The 13532-nt window shown below is 51.9% G+C and overlaps 1 protein-coding gene across 1 annotated transcript; it reads left to right on the top strand.

The window, feature by feature from the left end:
* Nucleotides 1–2338: 2338 nt before the first annotated feature.
* On the top strand, nt 2339–4193 carry LOC149809715 (uncharacterized). Its single transcript, XM_089994665.1, has 2 exons — nt 2339–2601; nt 3998–4193. The coding sequence occupies exons 1-2, from the start codon at nt 2339–2341 to the stop codon at nt 4191–4193; spliced, it is 459 nt and encodes a 152-aa protein (XP_089850791.1).
* The last annotated feature ends 9339 nt before the right edge of the window (nt 4194–13532 follow it).

Genomic DNA, 13532 nt, shown 5'->3' with positions numbered 1-13532 from the left:
GGAAGACTGAGTGACCACGACTTTGTCGGCGCCACGTGGATATTCACTCGGACTGGGTACGTCTGGACGCAGCAGGGCGAGAAGCTTGTCGGCTCTGGCTCCAGCGGCAAGAAATCTCGTCAGTGTGCTGTCTCCCTATCAGCGAGCGGCAATACATTGGCCGTTGGCGGCAAGGGAATGGAAACGACTTGGGTGTTTGTACGTCAACACGGAGTCTGGATCCTAGCAAGTCAGACTCACTGCACCGAAGCAGCCATCCGACATACGCGGCGACTTTGGCTGGGCCACAGCATTGTCAGCGTCGGGAGACACCTTGGCAGTGGGGGAGCGCTTGTCTGACGACGTGTGGGTGTTCACCCGCACAGAGGGGGTTTGGGGGCTGGGCATTAGGATGCGAAGCACGGTGGTGGACATAGGGTTTTTCGGCGAAGCAGTTGCACTATCACAGGATGGATCTACTCTGGTGGCTGGTGCTCGAGCGGACAACGTCAAGGGCGCTGCGTATGTGTTCAGGCGCTCTGTGGCAGGCGGATGGGTGCAGGCAGGCAAGCCTGTCGGGGGTAATGGCTTCTATCAAGGAACCTCGGTCGCGGTATCCAAAAATGGCAACACCGTGGCTGTCCTTGCCTCGCACGGAGTCTTTATCTTTGTCTGTCCGAACTGCGTGTCAGGTGCGCATGAGCTCCCTTGTTCACAGACGGTTTCAAACCCAAAACTGCTGGTCTGCGCCCAACATAATGCAAAATGGAAACTTGAATGCCGAATGTTGACAGGTGGAGTCTATGTCGATGTTGCTCCAAAAGCAACATATTTATTTTAATCAGTGTCTTAGGTGTACAGGAAAGATGCCTAAGCCAAACAAAATTCAGACGCACGACTCCCCGCTTCGAACCAGTTGACCATAATTCTCAGACAGCTCTGGTCCAGACATCGCAGGTAACATTTCATGTACGGCTCAAGTATTTCCTGAAATTACTCTCTTGCTGAATGATATGGTACAGAAGTAGACGAGAGAAGAAGCGGTCAGCTACAGGTCATGAGTAATTTCACTCAAAATCCTCATGAGATCGTTGCGTTCCCCCTCCATACCTGACCAAGGCTGACAAATTCTTGGTTGGTGCTGATACCCCGCCCCAACCCATCAACATATGCAGCCCCAAGAGTTAAAAAAGGACTGACAGATGGCGATGTGGCAGGTCTCTGAAGAAGACATGGAAGTCGCCTCTTGGCCAGAAGCAAGCATTCAGCCCCATTTCCTCCATCCTCTCCACCACCTCCACCAAACCGCGACGCCCCAACCACAGAGTCGGCACGGAATTCTTTACGCGTGTACTCTACTGTTCGATTTCCACTGCTTGGCACCTACTCCTACTGTTCCACTGTCATGGCAGCAGTTCCTGGTTAATTGCTTGAGTTATGTACGCGTACAAGCCGCGCTTCCGCTGTTCAGGGTCATGTTGCACGGGCAAAGCCACGTGTGCCGCGTTGCAGATGTTTAGGTGAGGCCGACGTCGACTGTGTTCACTACTTGGCAGTCGATGTGTCGATTGCCTGATTGTGTCACGGATAGGCAGCAGCTGTGTATAAGGAGAGCGCCATCGCAGGACGAATGGCGTGGTGCCCTGCTGAAATTATCGTGTCGTCAAAGAAAGGAGATACGCCAGCCCAAAGAGGGCGGCGTTGACGCCGGCGGAGACAGCAGGTGGTAGATATACTGGATATCCTCACAGCATTCCGTTCGGCCTTCGAAGGCCTACCGCAGGCTGGGGAACGGGCCATAGTATGTCGCCATTACCGACGCAGACGACTATCTGGACCTGACTGGACACGTCAAGTCGGCCCCCGGCAGACTGTCGCGTGCGTCAACTTGAACTCCTGAAGTCCTGAAATAGTACCTTCTCGAACGATTTTCGACCGTCGTATGCGCCATACATGGACCTAAACCATACTCCTTCGTCGAGGCCTTCGACACCTCACGTCATGACCGTCGCTCATGACGACGCTCTCGACATGTGACGAGGACTCTGACCTCGTCGACGACCTAAGTGCCAAAACACTTGCTATCAAGGAAAGGGCCGCAGCTACTTACACGAATCACACGAGACCATCACGATACATCACAACGATGGACATGTCCACTATCGATATCGCTGCCCAATCAATCTAAGAATACCTTGAAAGAAATTTCCCTTCGCTTGTATGCTTCACCTTGTGGGTAAGATTGCATCTACTGGTGGACTGCGCATTTAAACTGCTCTCAAGGTGGACTTCTTGCTCATTAGCATGCCCTATCGCTTCAAGAAGGGGTGTATGTAGAGAGTTAGGTGTTTCCCACACGATGGCGGACAGCGCAGGCCCGACAGAGCTGGTTGCGCCAGCATCAGATTTCAGGAATAGCAGATATATTGATGTGAGAAAGGATAGGCTACACGCACGATACATCGGGGATGCCCGTTCGCAAGCTGATGTCGCCACGCTCACTGCAAATCGCCCCGTGCCCACGCACGTGGTTGCCTTTTATTTTGAGGCTACGTGCATCAGCGCGGATGATACTAAGAAGGCCACCATTGGCTTCGTTCCGGAGACGTGGAAGACTGGAAGGCAAGCAGGGTGCGACGTGCTTTGCAGCCTGCGAAGGCGCGAGTGACACCTCGGATGCTGGGGTCTTAAGCGCCGCATGCTGCCTATGTATAGAATGGGACACATGCGCTTGAGTTATCAGCAAGGACCGCCGACTTTGTAAGTAACGACACCTTGCAGCTGTCGATAGCTGGCCCAGCTTCTTTACGGACTTTACGGAGGCAGGTCATGACAGGAGATTTAAAGCGAAAATTTCATCTGAATCATGTTATAGAACTTGTTATGAACACTCATTCTGACGTTCGTCAGCTGGGATAGCGTCTTGAACCAGTTTGGATGCGCCCTGTCTTGTGAGAATCGCGCACCAAAGCATCAAAACAAACGCGCACACAGCACATCTATGCACAACTTGCAAGGGCATGAGGAAAAATGTTCTGCCGTCCCAAGGGCCCCATCACGTATGCGAGAATTCTCTGCAAGCATAGCAAACTGGGTGTATGAGGTGCTGTCAGCCTGGAGCTGCAGCTATTAATTGTCTCGCAAGCTTGGCGAGAAGCAAACAACATCAAGGAAACTGATGTGCATAAGTGCACGGAATATTTTGTAGCAGCGCATGAGAGTGCTTGCCATGCCAGTGTGCAGTGCCAGGAAAGCCATCACCGGAAACGACCAAACATTTGACCCAGTGTGCTTCGTATTACAGCTCGTGTCAAAACATGGAACCGTTTGAACAGGGTCTGGGACTGCTTCTTGGTGCGGTGTCAATGCCTTGAGCTCGGTGCCTGTTTGGACTGCTTGCACTACTTCATTGAGGCGGAAGCCCGCTGGGCAGGCTCCATGGGTGCTCCATCCGCGTTGCCAAATGGGTCTTGGCATGGTCCCGAATAGATATTGTTTTGTGTTATTGGCTTGCATTGTCTATGAGGAGCAGTTGAAGGGAGTGGAGCTGAACCTGCCATTTCATGTGATAATCGTGCGCTAACATCTTCGCCAGAATCTCAAAGGCGCACATCAAGATACCTTGCACTTGGTATTGACCCAGACACAACTTATAGACACGAGCCAAGCCTCAGCCAACGTGCCTTGTCATCGTTCACGACATAAGCATTCTGCCTCATCCCACATAGACTGGCACTGATTACTATGGGTGACTTCATCTCCCCAGCAGCTTGCAGACCTGTTTCTTCATCTCCTTGGATGTTCCAAAGCATCATTCTGAGTCACAGTACAAAGACTTTTCATATTGTTGCATGGGATCACGCAGTTAATATAGCAGCAGAATGAGCCCAGGTCTGGGATGTCAACTTCGCTATTCTGGCATATGAAGAGATACCCAAGGTGACGGTTATACTCAAGGTTAGACGTCAAGCAGGTCACATGCCAACACAACTCTGACACCTCGCCGTTGGTGTGGCAGGTGGGATGAGAACAGTTATGGGTACCACTCGAAGGACGGCCACAAGCACCACAACTCCCTGCAGGGGGAAGACTTTGGGCCGACTTTCCAGACCGGAGATGTTGTTGGTGCTGGCATCATTCTGGGCAAGAGGGAGATATTTTTCACGTGCGTGACCCATTCTGGCCTTGAGATCGATTTGCCACAAGATTTCTGATGCACCAGTGTCATGCACGGGGCAGTCTGCGCTTGACGTCGCTTTGCCACAAGATGCCCGATGTGCGACATGGATGGGGCAGTCTGGCCTTGAGGTCGCTTTTGTCACAAGAGTCCCTACGTGCACCAGTGGCATGGATATGCACCTTAACTGGGGTCCCATCATTGTTCCATCATGGTCTCATTATGGCGCATATGCAGCTTAACAATTGTCTCATACAACCCCGAGCACTGTGTTCGCTGTCCCGATGTTTGCTGGCATTGGAAAACGTGTTTTTTCACGGGCAGTCTGGCCTTGAGCCCGCTTTGTCACAACAGTCCTGATGTGTACTTGAAGTTGCCAGTGAAGTGGATGGGGTCATGGCAAGCATGGGCATGGTGATCACCATATGGGTTGTCATCCGATCTGCTCTGTGAGAGGCGTGCATTGCATGACCGATGCACCTCTCTCACAAGTAAAAGTGAAACATTCTCACTATACAATGTACCGTTGTGTATAGTTAAACACTATACAATACTTATTGTGGTTGTTCGAGAGCAGAGCCAGTCAGGCTGTGGTAAGTGCTGGTCCCAGTCTGTCGATGGTAATGGTAACATTCATGACCATTATCAACTGGAATCGGAATGTCCATGTTGGCGCGGAAGTGTTGCAGACAGATGCATCATCAGGGCCGGAAGTGGCTAAAGGGCTGATGTAGACACTCTCATGCGTAACAGAACCAGAGCCGTGCACATGCTTCAAGTCGGTCGGCACGTACACAATGGTTGTGAAGTACCTTATTATTTGGATTCCAGACGGAGCTTTTCGTACGGCGCATGCCCAGGACCATGGAGGGTGTGAACCGACCATGGAGGGTGTGAACCACACCGCTTCTGGTCGACGCCTTGGCAATGTCAAAAGTGTCTCAGAGGTCGTGCTCCTGGTTGAAAGGTGGCATGTCACGCTGCAGGAAGAATGGCACCATGCTGCCTGCCCCTGCCTTCAAACACGTCAACCTCGGCGTGGAGCTGTTCGCAGCCATCAGTTTGCATGGGTACGCTAGCTTCAGGATCATCTGGAGGCTGGGATCAGTGCTTTGCCAGAATGGGTTTCAGCCCCCTTGTTTTCCCGAGATGCATGTATATTCGGGTATCTGGACCAAAACAGTCAGAGGGTCTGGCTGGGATGAGCTTCTGTTTGTTGCGGTATCGGTATACAGATTCCCAAATAGCACTTGGAGTCAATGCCCATGTGGTGCAGTAATGTTGTACGATAATGTTGTACGAAGACACATCATCATCATGCATTCAAGCGTGCCTTTGCATCGCTTTTAACGTGCCTGTGCATAGGCTTCAATTTGCCTGTGCATAGGCTTTCAACGTACCGTTGCATAGGCTTCACCGTACCTTTGCATAGGCTTCAATGTGCCTTTGCATAGGCTTCAATTTGCCATTGCATAGGCTTCAGCGTGCATTTGCATAGTCTTTGTTGTGCCTTTGCATAGGCTTGCACGTGCAGTGCTGGCGCGGGCCCTCACAGCGAGCGTGCTTGCAGCGCTGACAATTAATGTAGTCTTCAGCATCAACTGACTCTACGCATGTCGGCATGAGGGCTGACAGTGCCTCTGACAGCGAGCGTGCTTGCAGAACTGACGCGGCCCTCGAGGTCAACTTTGGCCACAAGCCCTTTGTCTTTGACATCCTGGTACTTTCCTCTCTGAGAACAGACCATGTGATGATGATGTGTCTTTGTGGCTGGTTGACTATTTTCTGCCGTTCTCCATGTGATGTATTTACGTATCCTTTTACAACACTGCCGCATCCACATGTACATTGGCAACTCCAAGTACTACTTGGGCATCCAAGTCCTTGAAGATAATGGGGTTCCGGAACATGCGAACCATCCAGTCAGTACAATGCCAATGTAGTTGCCAACGACCATGTGGATCCGGTAAGCTTTCAGGAGAATTCGTCGACAGGCGGCATGTTTGCATCCTGGCCGGATGAGGTATTGTTTAAATTACTGGAATTTGCCAAGCCGCGGACAGAAGAGTGCATCCTGAGTATGGATGCCTGGCCGAGAGGCAACGCCGAAAGGCACGCCAAAATGAAAGCTGCAAGGATGCAGCGGCGGGCCTTCGTTTCTAGATGCGACTCCGAGGAGGACGAGCGTGTCTATCAGCACTACCCAGCGTTGAGCACTCAAGTCAGTGTTGTCATAACAGATACATCATCATTTCATAGATGATGGCAGGAAACAGTCAACAAACAACAAGTCAGCACATTCGAAGCGAAACAGCTCTTTGAACAGATACATCAACTTCACCATCAAGGCTTCAAGTTGATTTTTCCAAGTCGCGGATGACTTGTACGACAACTCGAAGCCGCGGATGCTGAGGCGTCGATGACATGCGATGGCAGCACGCAGGTGGTGATCGTGGAAGAGCGGGCCTCGCTGCGAAACGACATTTCTCGGATTCCCATCTCCCCGGACCTCCTACATCGCGTGGTTCGCCAGTTTCTGATCCACTACGCACACGTGGACACCCTCGCCGTCTTTGATCGCAGCTCCCTTGGCAACTTGGCTCCACCGTGTGCCCCTCTTACCTTCGCTTAAACTTATCGTGTGTTTTATTGCTGTATGACGTAGTGTTGTAAAAGATACATCATGACGTCGACGACGACAGCATCGTTCGACAATACAGTGATCCCTAGATTATGTGATCCCTGTTGTCCTGAGACATCATGATGTGTCTTTTAACAACAACTATTGCATCCACATGGACATAGGCAACGCCCAAGATGTACTTGGAAATCCTCCCTCACCCAGTGCCTGGCAGTCGTCTGTGCATTGCTTCCGCACGTGACATGTACTACGTGACAAGATATGTCACAACACAATTTGTTCCGGCGGAGGGTTTCGGCTGTTGGCGACCCTGATCCCTTCGATGCTGATCCCTGATCGCGACCCTGATCCCGTTTCCCTCTTTGCCAAGCACCAAGTCACCAAGTCATGAAGCCTCTCAGCTCCGTTTGATGCTAAATGCTGCAAGCAATTAACAAGATCCTCAGCATTGCTGGATGCATAACGGTTGAACACGTGCATTTTTTTCATCACCCAAAGTAGTAAATTCCTCTGACTATTCTCCTTTACATGCTCTCTCGGACCATGATTTCGCGATTTCGAGAGTCGGGGAATTCAGGGCCTGAATTTCCTGTGACTGAAGATTACTACAGCGTCGGCAATGCTCCTAGATTGCTGGCCACTCGTAGTAACCGCGCTCTCGTTCCCTTCAGTGCTTTGCCAGACTGGCAATATTTGTCCCCATATTCATGCATTTTCAGGCATCTAGACACACAAGTCACAGGTCTGGCGAAGCACTCGCTCAGCCCGAAGCTTCGGCAATGCTGCAGGCCTTCGCGTGCGGAGCAAGCCATGTCGGAGGAGGAGACCACCCAAGCAGCGTTTCGGAAGCGAGTGATTCAGCACGTGATGGCAAGCGAGTCCAGCAAAGCCCTGGAGCTGATGCAGGAGCAATTCCCCTACCTCTTCAAACGCTCCTACGGCACTGCCGCAACTTTGTACCTGCATTGCCAAGCATTCATCGAACTGGTGCGGACCGCTCATCCGTCGTGTGTTATCCTCGCCATCAAAACACCACATAGTTGATGGCAGAAGATAGTCAGCAAGCAACCAAGACTGTACATTCGAAGTGATATCCACACCATCGCCATCATCATGTCGCAGTTCGTGATCGGTTTGCTCTATCCCCCTCTGCCGTGACTTTGCTTTAAGGGTTCCGAGCTTGCAGATCAAGGCCGGTGACGTGATGGCTGCCCTCGAGTACGTCATCGTGAACAACCGTGAACTCTGGGAACACTGTGCCGACGCAGTGTGCGCCGTGACCTCGAACAACCGTGAACTCTGAACAGTGTACCGAGTTTGCAGATCAAGGCCGGTGACGTGATGGCCGCCCTCGAGTACGGCCGGCAGCACCTCGCCCCACTGCAGAAGGACGACTCCCTCTCGCCAGAGCACAAGAAGATGCTGGGCGACACCATAGCCATCATCGCCTACTCTGACCTCTCCACCTGCCCAGTCAACTACCTCGTCTCTCCCGCACAACGCTCCGCCGCAGCAGACGTCGTAAACGCGACCATGCTGCACCATCTCGCTGTTCGCAGAGTTGTCAATGACTCTCACATCCCCCCGATCGTTGCCCGACGAGTCGATACCGACACTCCAAAGAGCACTGGTGTGCCCCTTGCTCGAGATTCCGGGGTCTTTTCTTTTCTGCATCGGTGGTCACCATCTTGAGATCTCCGTGGTCAATAGTGAGGCTTCTCTGCAAGTGCATATAGCTAGTTGCGTTTGCTGCACCTTCAACTTGTGGCGTGTGTCCGCTATTGAGCCTTTAGACGACCCACCCAATCCATCCAGGGTTCGGTCTATCTAGCGATAGACTGTCTCAATCAGCAGGCCGCTAATCTCGCGCCATTGGGCCCTCGAGATAGCATTTTGCTGGCTCGCTATCACGTACTCAAACGATGGCGTGACTATGGTAAAGTAGTCGGCTTTTCCACTGTCTCTGCCATACAGCATACCTCCAAGTGTCGAGCAGAGAAGAGGCACACCACAATGATGATGATGTATCTTTTTACAACACTACCGCATCCACAATGGACTCGTTAATTCCTTGAATGCTCATAGTAATCACCAGCGAGACAATTACCAGCGAGCAAGCTTTGATCCACTTGCGCTCAAGCAATGCAGGACAGCATTATCACAAAGTTGTTTTGTAAAGCATAATGTGGAAGTGCCGCGAAGCTGTCGAAGCTGTTCTGAAGCCAATTTCTTGAGAGCTCCTTGGGATGCGGACCCAGCATGCAGGCTCCAGGGGTGGAAGAGCCTTCCGGGGGCCAGTTCAAGTGTTGACTGCAGCCATGCAGCGATGAAGGCGCAGACCGTTCGCGGGGTGGCCTTAAAGCTTGAAGCTGCTGCGCACACAGTCTGACGACATTCATAGCTGTTTGAAATGTAGTCAACCGGCAGAACGCAAGTTCCCTGCACAGGCACACATGCAGCTGTAGTAATGGCCCCCCTCGCTCTTGCTTCCTTGCGGCAAGGTCGCGCCATTGATTCCCCCCGCCCGTGTTTCGTTGTGGCAATGTTGCTCCATCAATTTTCCTCGCTCGTGTTTCGTTGTGGCAATGTTACTCCATTGCTGCTTGCAGGTGGGAGGCCTTCGAATGATGCGACGGCACCCTCCAGTACCGCCGCTGCGGGCTCTGGCGCGCCCCCCCCCCCCTTCCCACGCGCGTCCATCTCACAGAGAAGATGCGCCAATGGACCTAGACGACGATGCAGCCATCGGCGTTACGGAAGCCGACGTGGAGACCTTGTTGGAATTTGCCAAGAAAATTGCGACGTACAAAAATGATTCGTCGCAGATGCCCGAGAAAAAGCGCGGTGACAGCGGCCCTCCCCAGCGCTGCCGGCTGCCGACTTCCCTTCTGGAAACCCTGATGCAGCACTTGCAGGTTGTGACTCAGACTGTGCACGACCTCAGTGGCCACCAGGGCGAGGTGTTTGACTTGCAGAGTGAACTGCGACAGTTGTAGGGCCATGACATGCAGCTGCTGTGTTAGGTCCTGCTGTTTTGCTGCACGTGTGTTCATCTTACAGCGAGGCTGGTCTTGGTCTAAACGCCTTTCCAAAGCCAGAGTGCCAGGGGGGCGGGGTTTGCTCCACCGATGAACAGCATGTCTCGAAGTTCGGGGTGATTTGCCCTTGTTGGTGAGAACCTCTGGGGGATAATTGAACAGGGCCTCTTCGAAAGTTTGATCGTTGGGTGTACAGCTTGAAATGCTCGGAAGGGGCGTCTTTTCTGGAATGGTCGAGATCTTGAGGCCGTAGCAACGTTGCAAGCTTAGAGAGCTGCTCTTTTAACCCTCCTCTCACTTGCTTGCCAGAACCCAAACACAGCAATCACATACCGTACTATGTTCCGTTACACAGAGGAGAAACTACCACAGCCGAAGCCGCAATAACCACCAAGACATACCGTACTATATTCCGTTACACAGAGGAGAAACTACCACAGCCGAAGCCGCAATAACCACCAAGACCGTACTATATTTCATTACACAGAGAAGCAGAATCATCAAAGCTCAAGCTGCACCAGTAAACCAACACACACTCGGAAAGGTACAAAGACCCCTCAGGGAATACCGTACTATATTTTGTTACACAGATAAGCAGAATCATCAAAGCTCGAGCTGTACCAGTAAACCAACACACACTCGGAAAGGTACTATGTTTCATTACACAGAGAAGCAGAATCATCAAAGCAGGTACTATATTTCATTACACAGAGAAGCAGAATCATCAAAGCTCGAGCTGCACCAGTAAACCAACACACACTCGGAAAGGTACAAAGACCCCTCGGGGAATATCAGCAATTGGAACTAGCAGGCCCTCTTCGAAAGCTCCACCAGCCAAGGTCGCAAAAACTCCTAGGCCGCTTCTGTACATGAATCCATTCCCCCTGCACAAAGAGACACTGAGCTCACGCAATGCACTCTCAACAAAGTCGCCCTTGAGCACGACGCCCGCGGCACTCGAAGCAATGGCCAGGGTGTTGAGCAGCTCAGTTGCTGGCTTTCCCAGTCGGCCGTAGGACTCGTGCGACAATGGGACAAAGGTGTAGCCGTTGGGGTCAGCGGTCTGGTACTTCAAGCGCTTTCGCTGGTCTCGCGCAGCTGCCGCGCAGCCCGCCGTGCGAGACGAGGTACTATTTTTCATTACACAGAGAAGCAGAATCATCAAAGAACGAGCTGTACGAGGTACTATGTCACACATTTGGAGAGTCACGCGTCATGCTGGGCAAAAGTTCCTTACCGTGTCGACAATTATATTGTGTCACGCGTCACGCATGCCAAAAAAAAATTCCTTACGGACGGAGAAATAATAAATGTCACGCGTGACGCTGACCCAAGAAAATTTCCAAGGTGCCTGCGGCACCCTGTACCCTCGCCTACTCATGGCACGCTGCATATGCAAGCCAGGATGAAAACTGCCATGAATGTAAGCATATAATAGCCTACTGAACTTGCGGAACTCACCATTGTTTCAAAATGCGCTGTCACGTACCGTCTGCCCCGTCTGGGGCCGGTTCAGGCAACCAAAGGCAGTCATTGCTGTGTTTCAAGAAGGTGAAGGACATGACAGCTGTCGAAAAAGCCGCACATGATGAGAAAGAATGGAATCGCATTGATGAATACCTGTTTCAGAAACTGGAGAAAGAAGCAGCGCCCCTGGTAGATGTTAGTGACGTTGAAACAGGTGATTGCGCCGTGGTGACTGACCCCGATCTAGACAGAAAAAGAATCTTAGCCGCTGCACGCCAAAGGACTTGCCGAGAAAGGAAGAAAGCTCGGTCGTCCCAGGATGCACCAGCCCGCCTCATCGATGATGGCATCGATAGGGTTCAGCTGCCAAGCCCTCGCGGGGTTCCGTGACCGTGAACGTAGCGGTAACGGGCGCCGCCAACGTGCACATCGCAAACGTTGGGAACATTCGCGCTTTCGCGTCTGCAAACAACGCAAGCGCCACCCGTCGGGCCAGTGTTGTCGGCCCAGCTAAGGCCCTTGGAGCCCTTTGCGCGAAAGGTCCTTGGTGTGACAGCCAAGGCACGGGGCGTGGCTCAAGGCAGGGCACAAGCCGGGCGCAAGGCACGGGACTACCCAGCTGGCTATGACCCGGCCAAGGCTTCAACGTCCAAGTTCACGGGTCAACGCCTGCTAACTGGGAGCTACCGGTAGTGGTGTAGGATAGGACATTGCAATATTGCCATTAATGGGCTCCGATATGGGGGTGATGATAGCCGTACCTTGCTTGCACACGGGGTATGACGATACATTTGAGCATGATTGCACCTGAACTCTTGCAATGGCAAATGCTTGCTCATCACAAATGTACCTCCAAAAATTTTTCGCCTGCGGCGCTGCTGATTTCAATCTCCTTACTGACGGAGAAAAGAATGAATGTGACATGTCACGTTTGGGCGATTCCTCCTAAAAGTCGGAGAAATATTAAATGTGACACGTCACGCTCCGAAAACAAAATTCCAAATGTCTAATATAGTACGGTATCATAGCAAATCCAGGCTGGACTCCCCAACGTTCTATGCACGAGAATTTCGGGCGCAACCTAAAAGAAGATGTTAGATCGCCTAAGCGGTTTTTATTCACTCTTGAGGTCCTTCTGAATTGTGAGTCGCGTGGCCTTCCCTACGTAGACATCGCCTATGACGACTCGTGCATGCACTTCAATTTCTAGAGCCTGCTCAACGCCTCCGCCAGCACTATCGGCTCAGTGTTGCTTTTCGTTATTGTCACAGTGTCGGTTTGTTGACACCTTGCATCATGTGTGCGTCCATCATTGGTCATACCGCCGCTGTCATTTTCCACCAGCTGTTGTGTGGACTGCACTCCCTGCATGATTGATATGTTTCCTGGCCTTGTGGGCATCATGCCAAACGCTTCACCTCGTCCTTGGATTCACCCCGAACCACTCCCATAACCGGGCCTGTTCGGCCGGAGATTGAATCGCACCCAGCTGACTGCTCAATTACTCCCGCCCCCCCCCCCCACTAGTAAGTGTAGTACGGCTTTCAACCAGGCCAGGAAGGAGCCGATCCTCTGCCCGGCTCGCTGGTACCCCACCCAACTCGCTGCACACTTTTGATGAGATGTGCAGCAAGCAATTTGTCCAGTGATGCCTTGTGGGTAGATGTTGGTGAACAGCAGATTGGAAGGCTGAGTGCTGCAACGCAAAAGATCCCACATGAAGGTCGAAGGGATCTTTGGAATCCGTTCGAATTTTGGACCGAAATTCGAAGAAGACCAATCGGATTGTGATTCGAGAAGTGATGCTGTGGCTTGTGGCTGACCCCCAAAAACTGCTCAAAGCAGGATGGCCATATGAATGCCAATGTTCGTATCGTTCCCAGATGCCCCGACGCTGACAACCACTTCATTGACTCCATGATCTGCAAACGATTGCCACTACGCCGTCCAGCCAACTGTGATTGGCAACTTTCCCACCAACGCCTTACAAAACTGGTACACACACTACCATTACGGCATGGGCAAGTGGAGGCATGAACAGGAAGTCAACAGAACATGCACGGGATTTCGAACGACAGTCTGAATTGAGGCCGCCGTGGAATCACGAGCAGACGTACTTAAACAGCCAAATCATTGGGCGAGTTTGCTACAGCGCAATCTCGATGGTGTCTGTCAGGCATCGCAATGACTTTGCGATATCTAGTTCATCACATAATGAGTTAGCTCTTGC

This window comes from Nuphar pumila, unplaced genomic scaffold, assembly GCF_984573655.1.
Source record: "Nuphar pumila unplaced genomic scaffold, dmNupPumi1.hap1.1 HAP1_SCAFFOLD_865, whole genome shotgun sequence".
NCBI lineage: Eukaryota > Viridiplantae > Streptophyta > Magnoliopsida > Nymphaeales > Nymphaeaceae > Nuphar > Nuphar pumila.
Note: the sequence above shows the minus strand (reverse complement) of the source record. Positions and strands in the feature narration are given on the sequence as shown.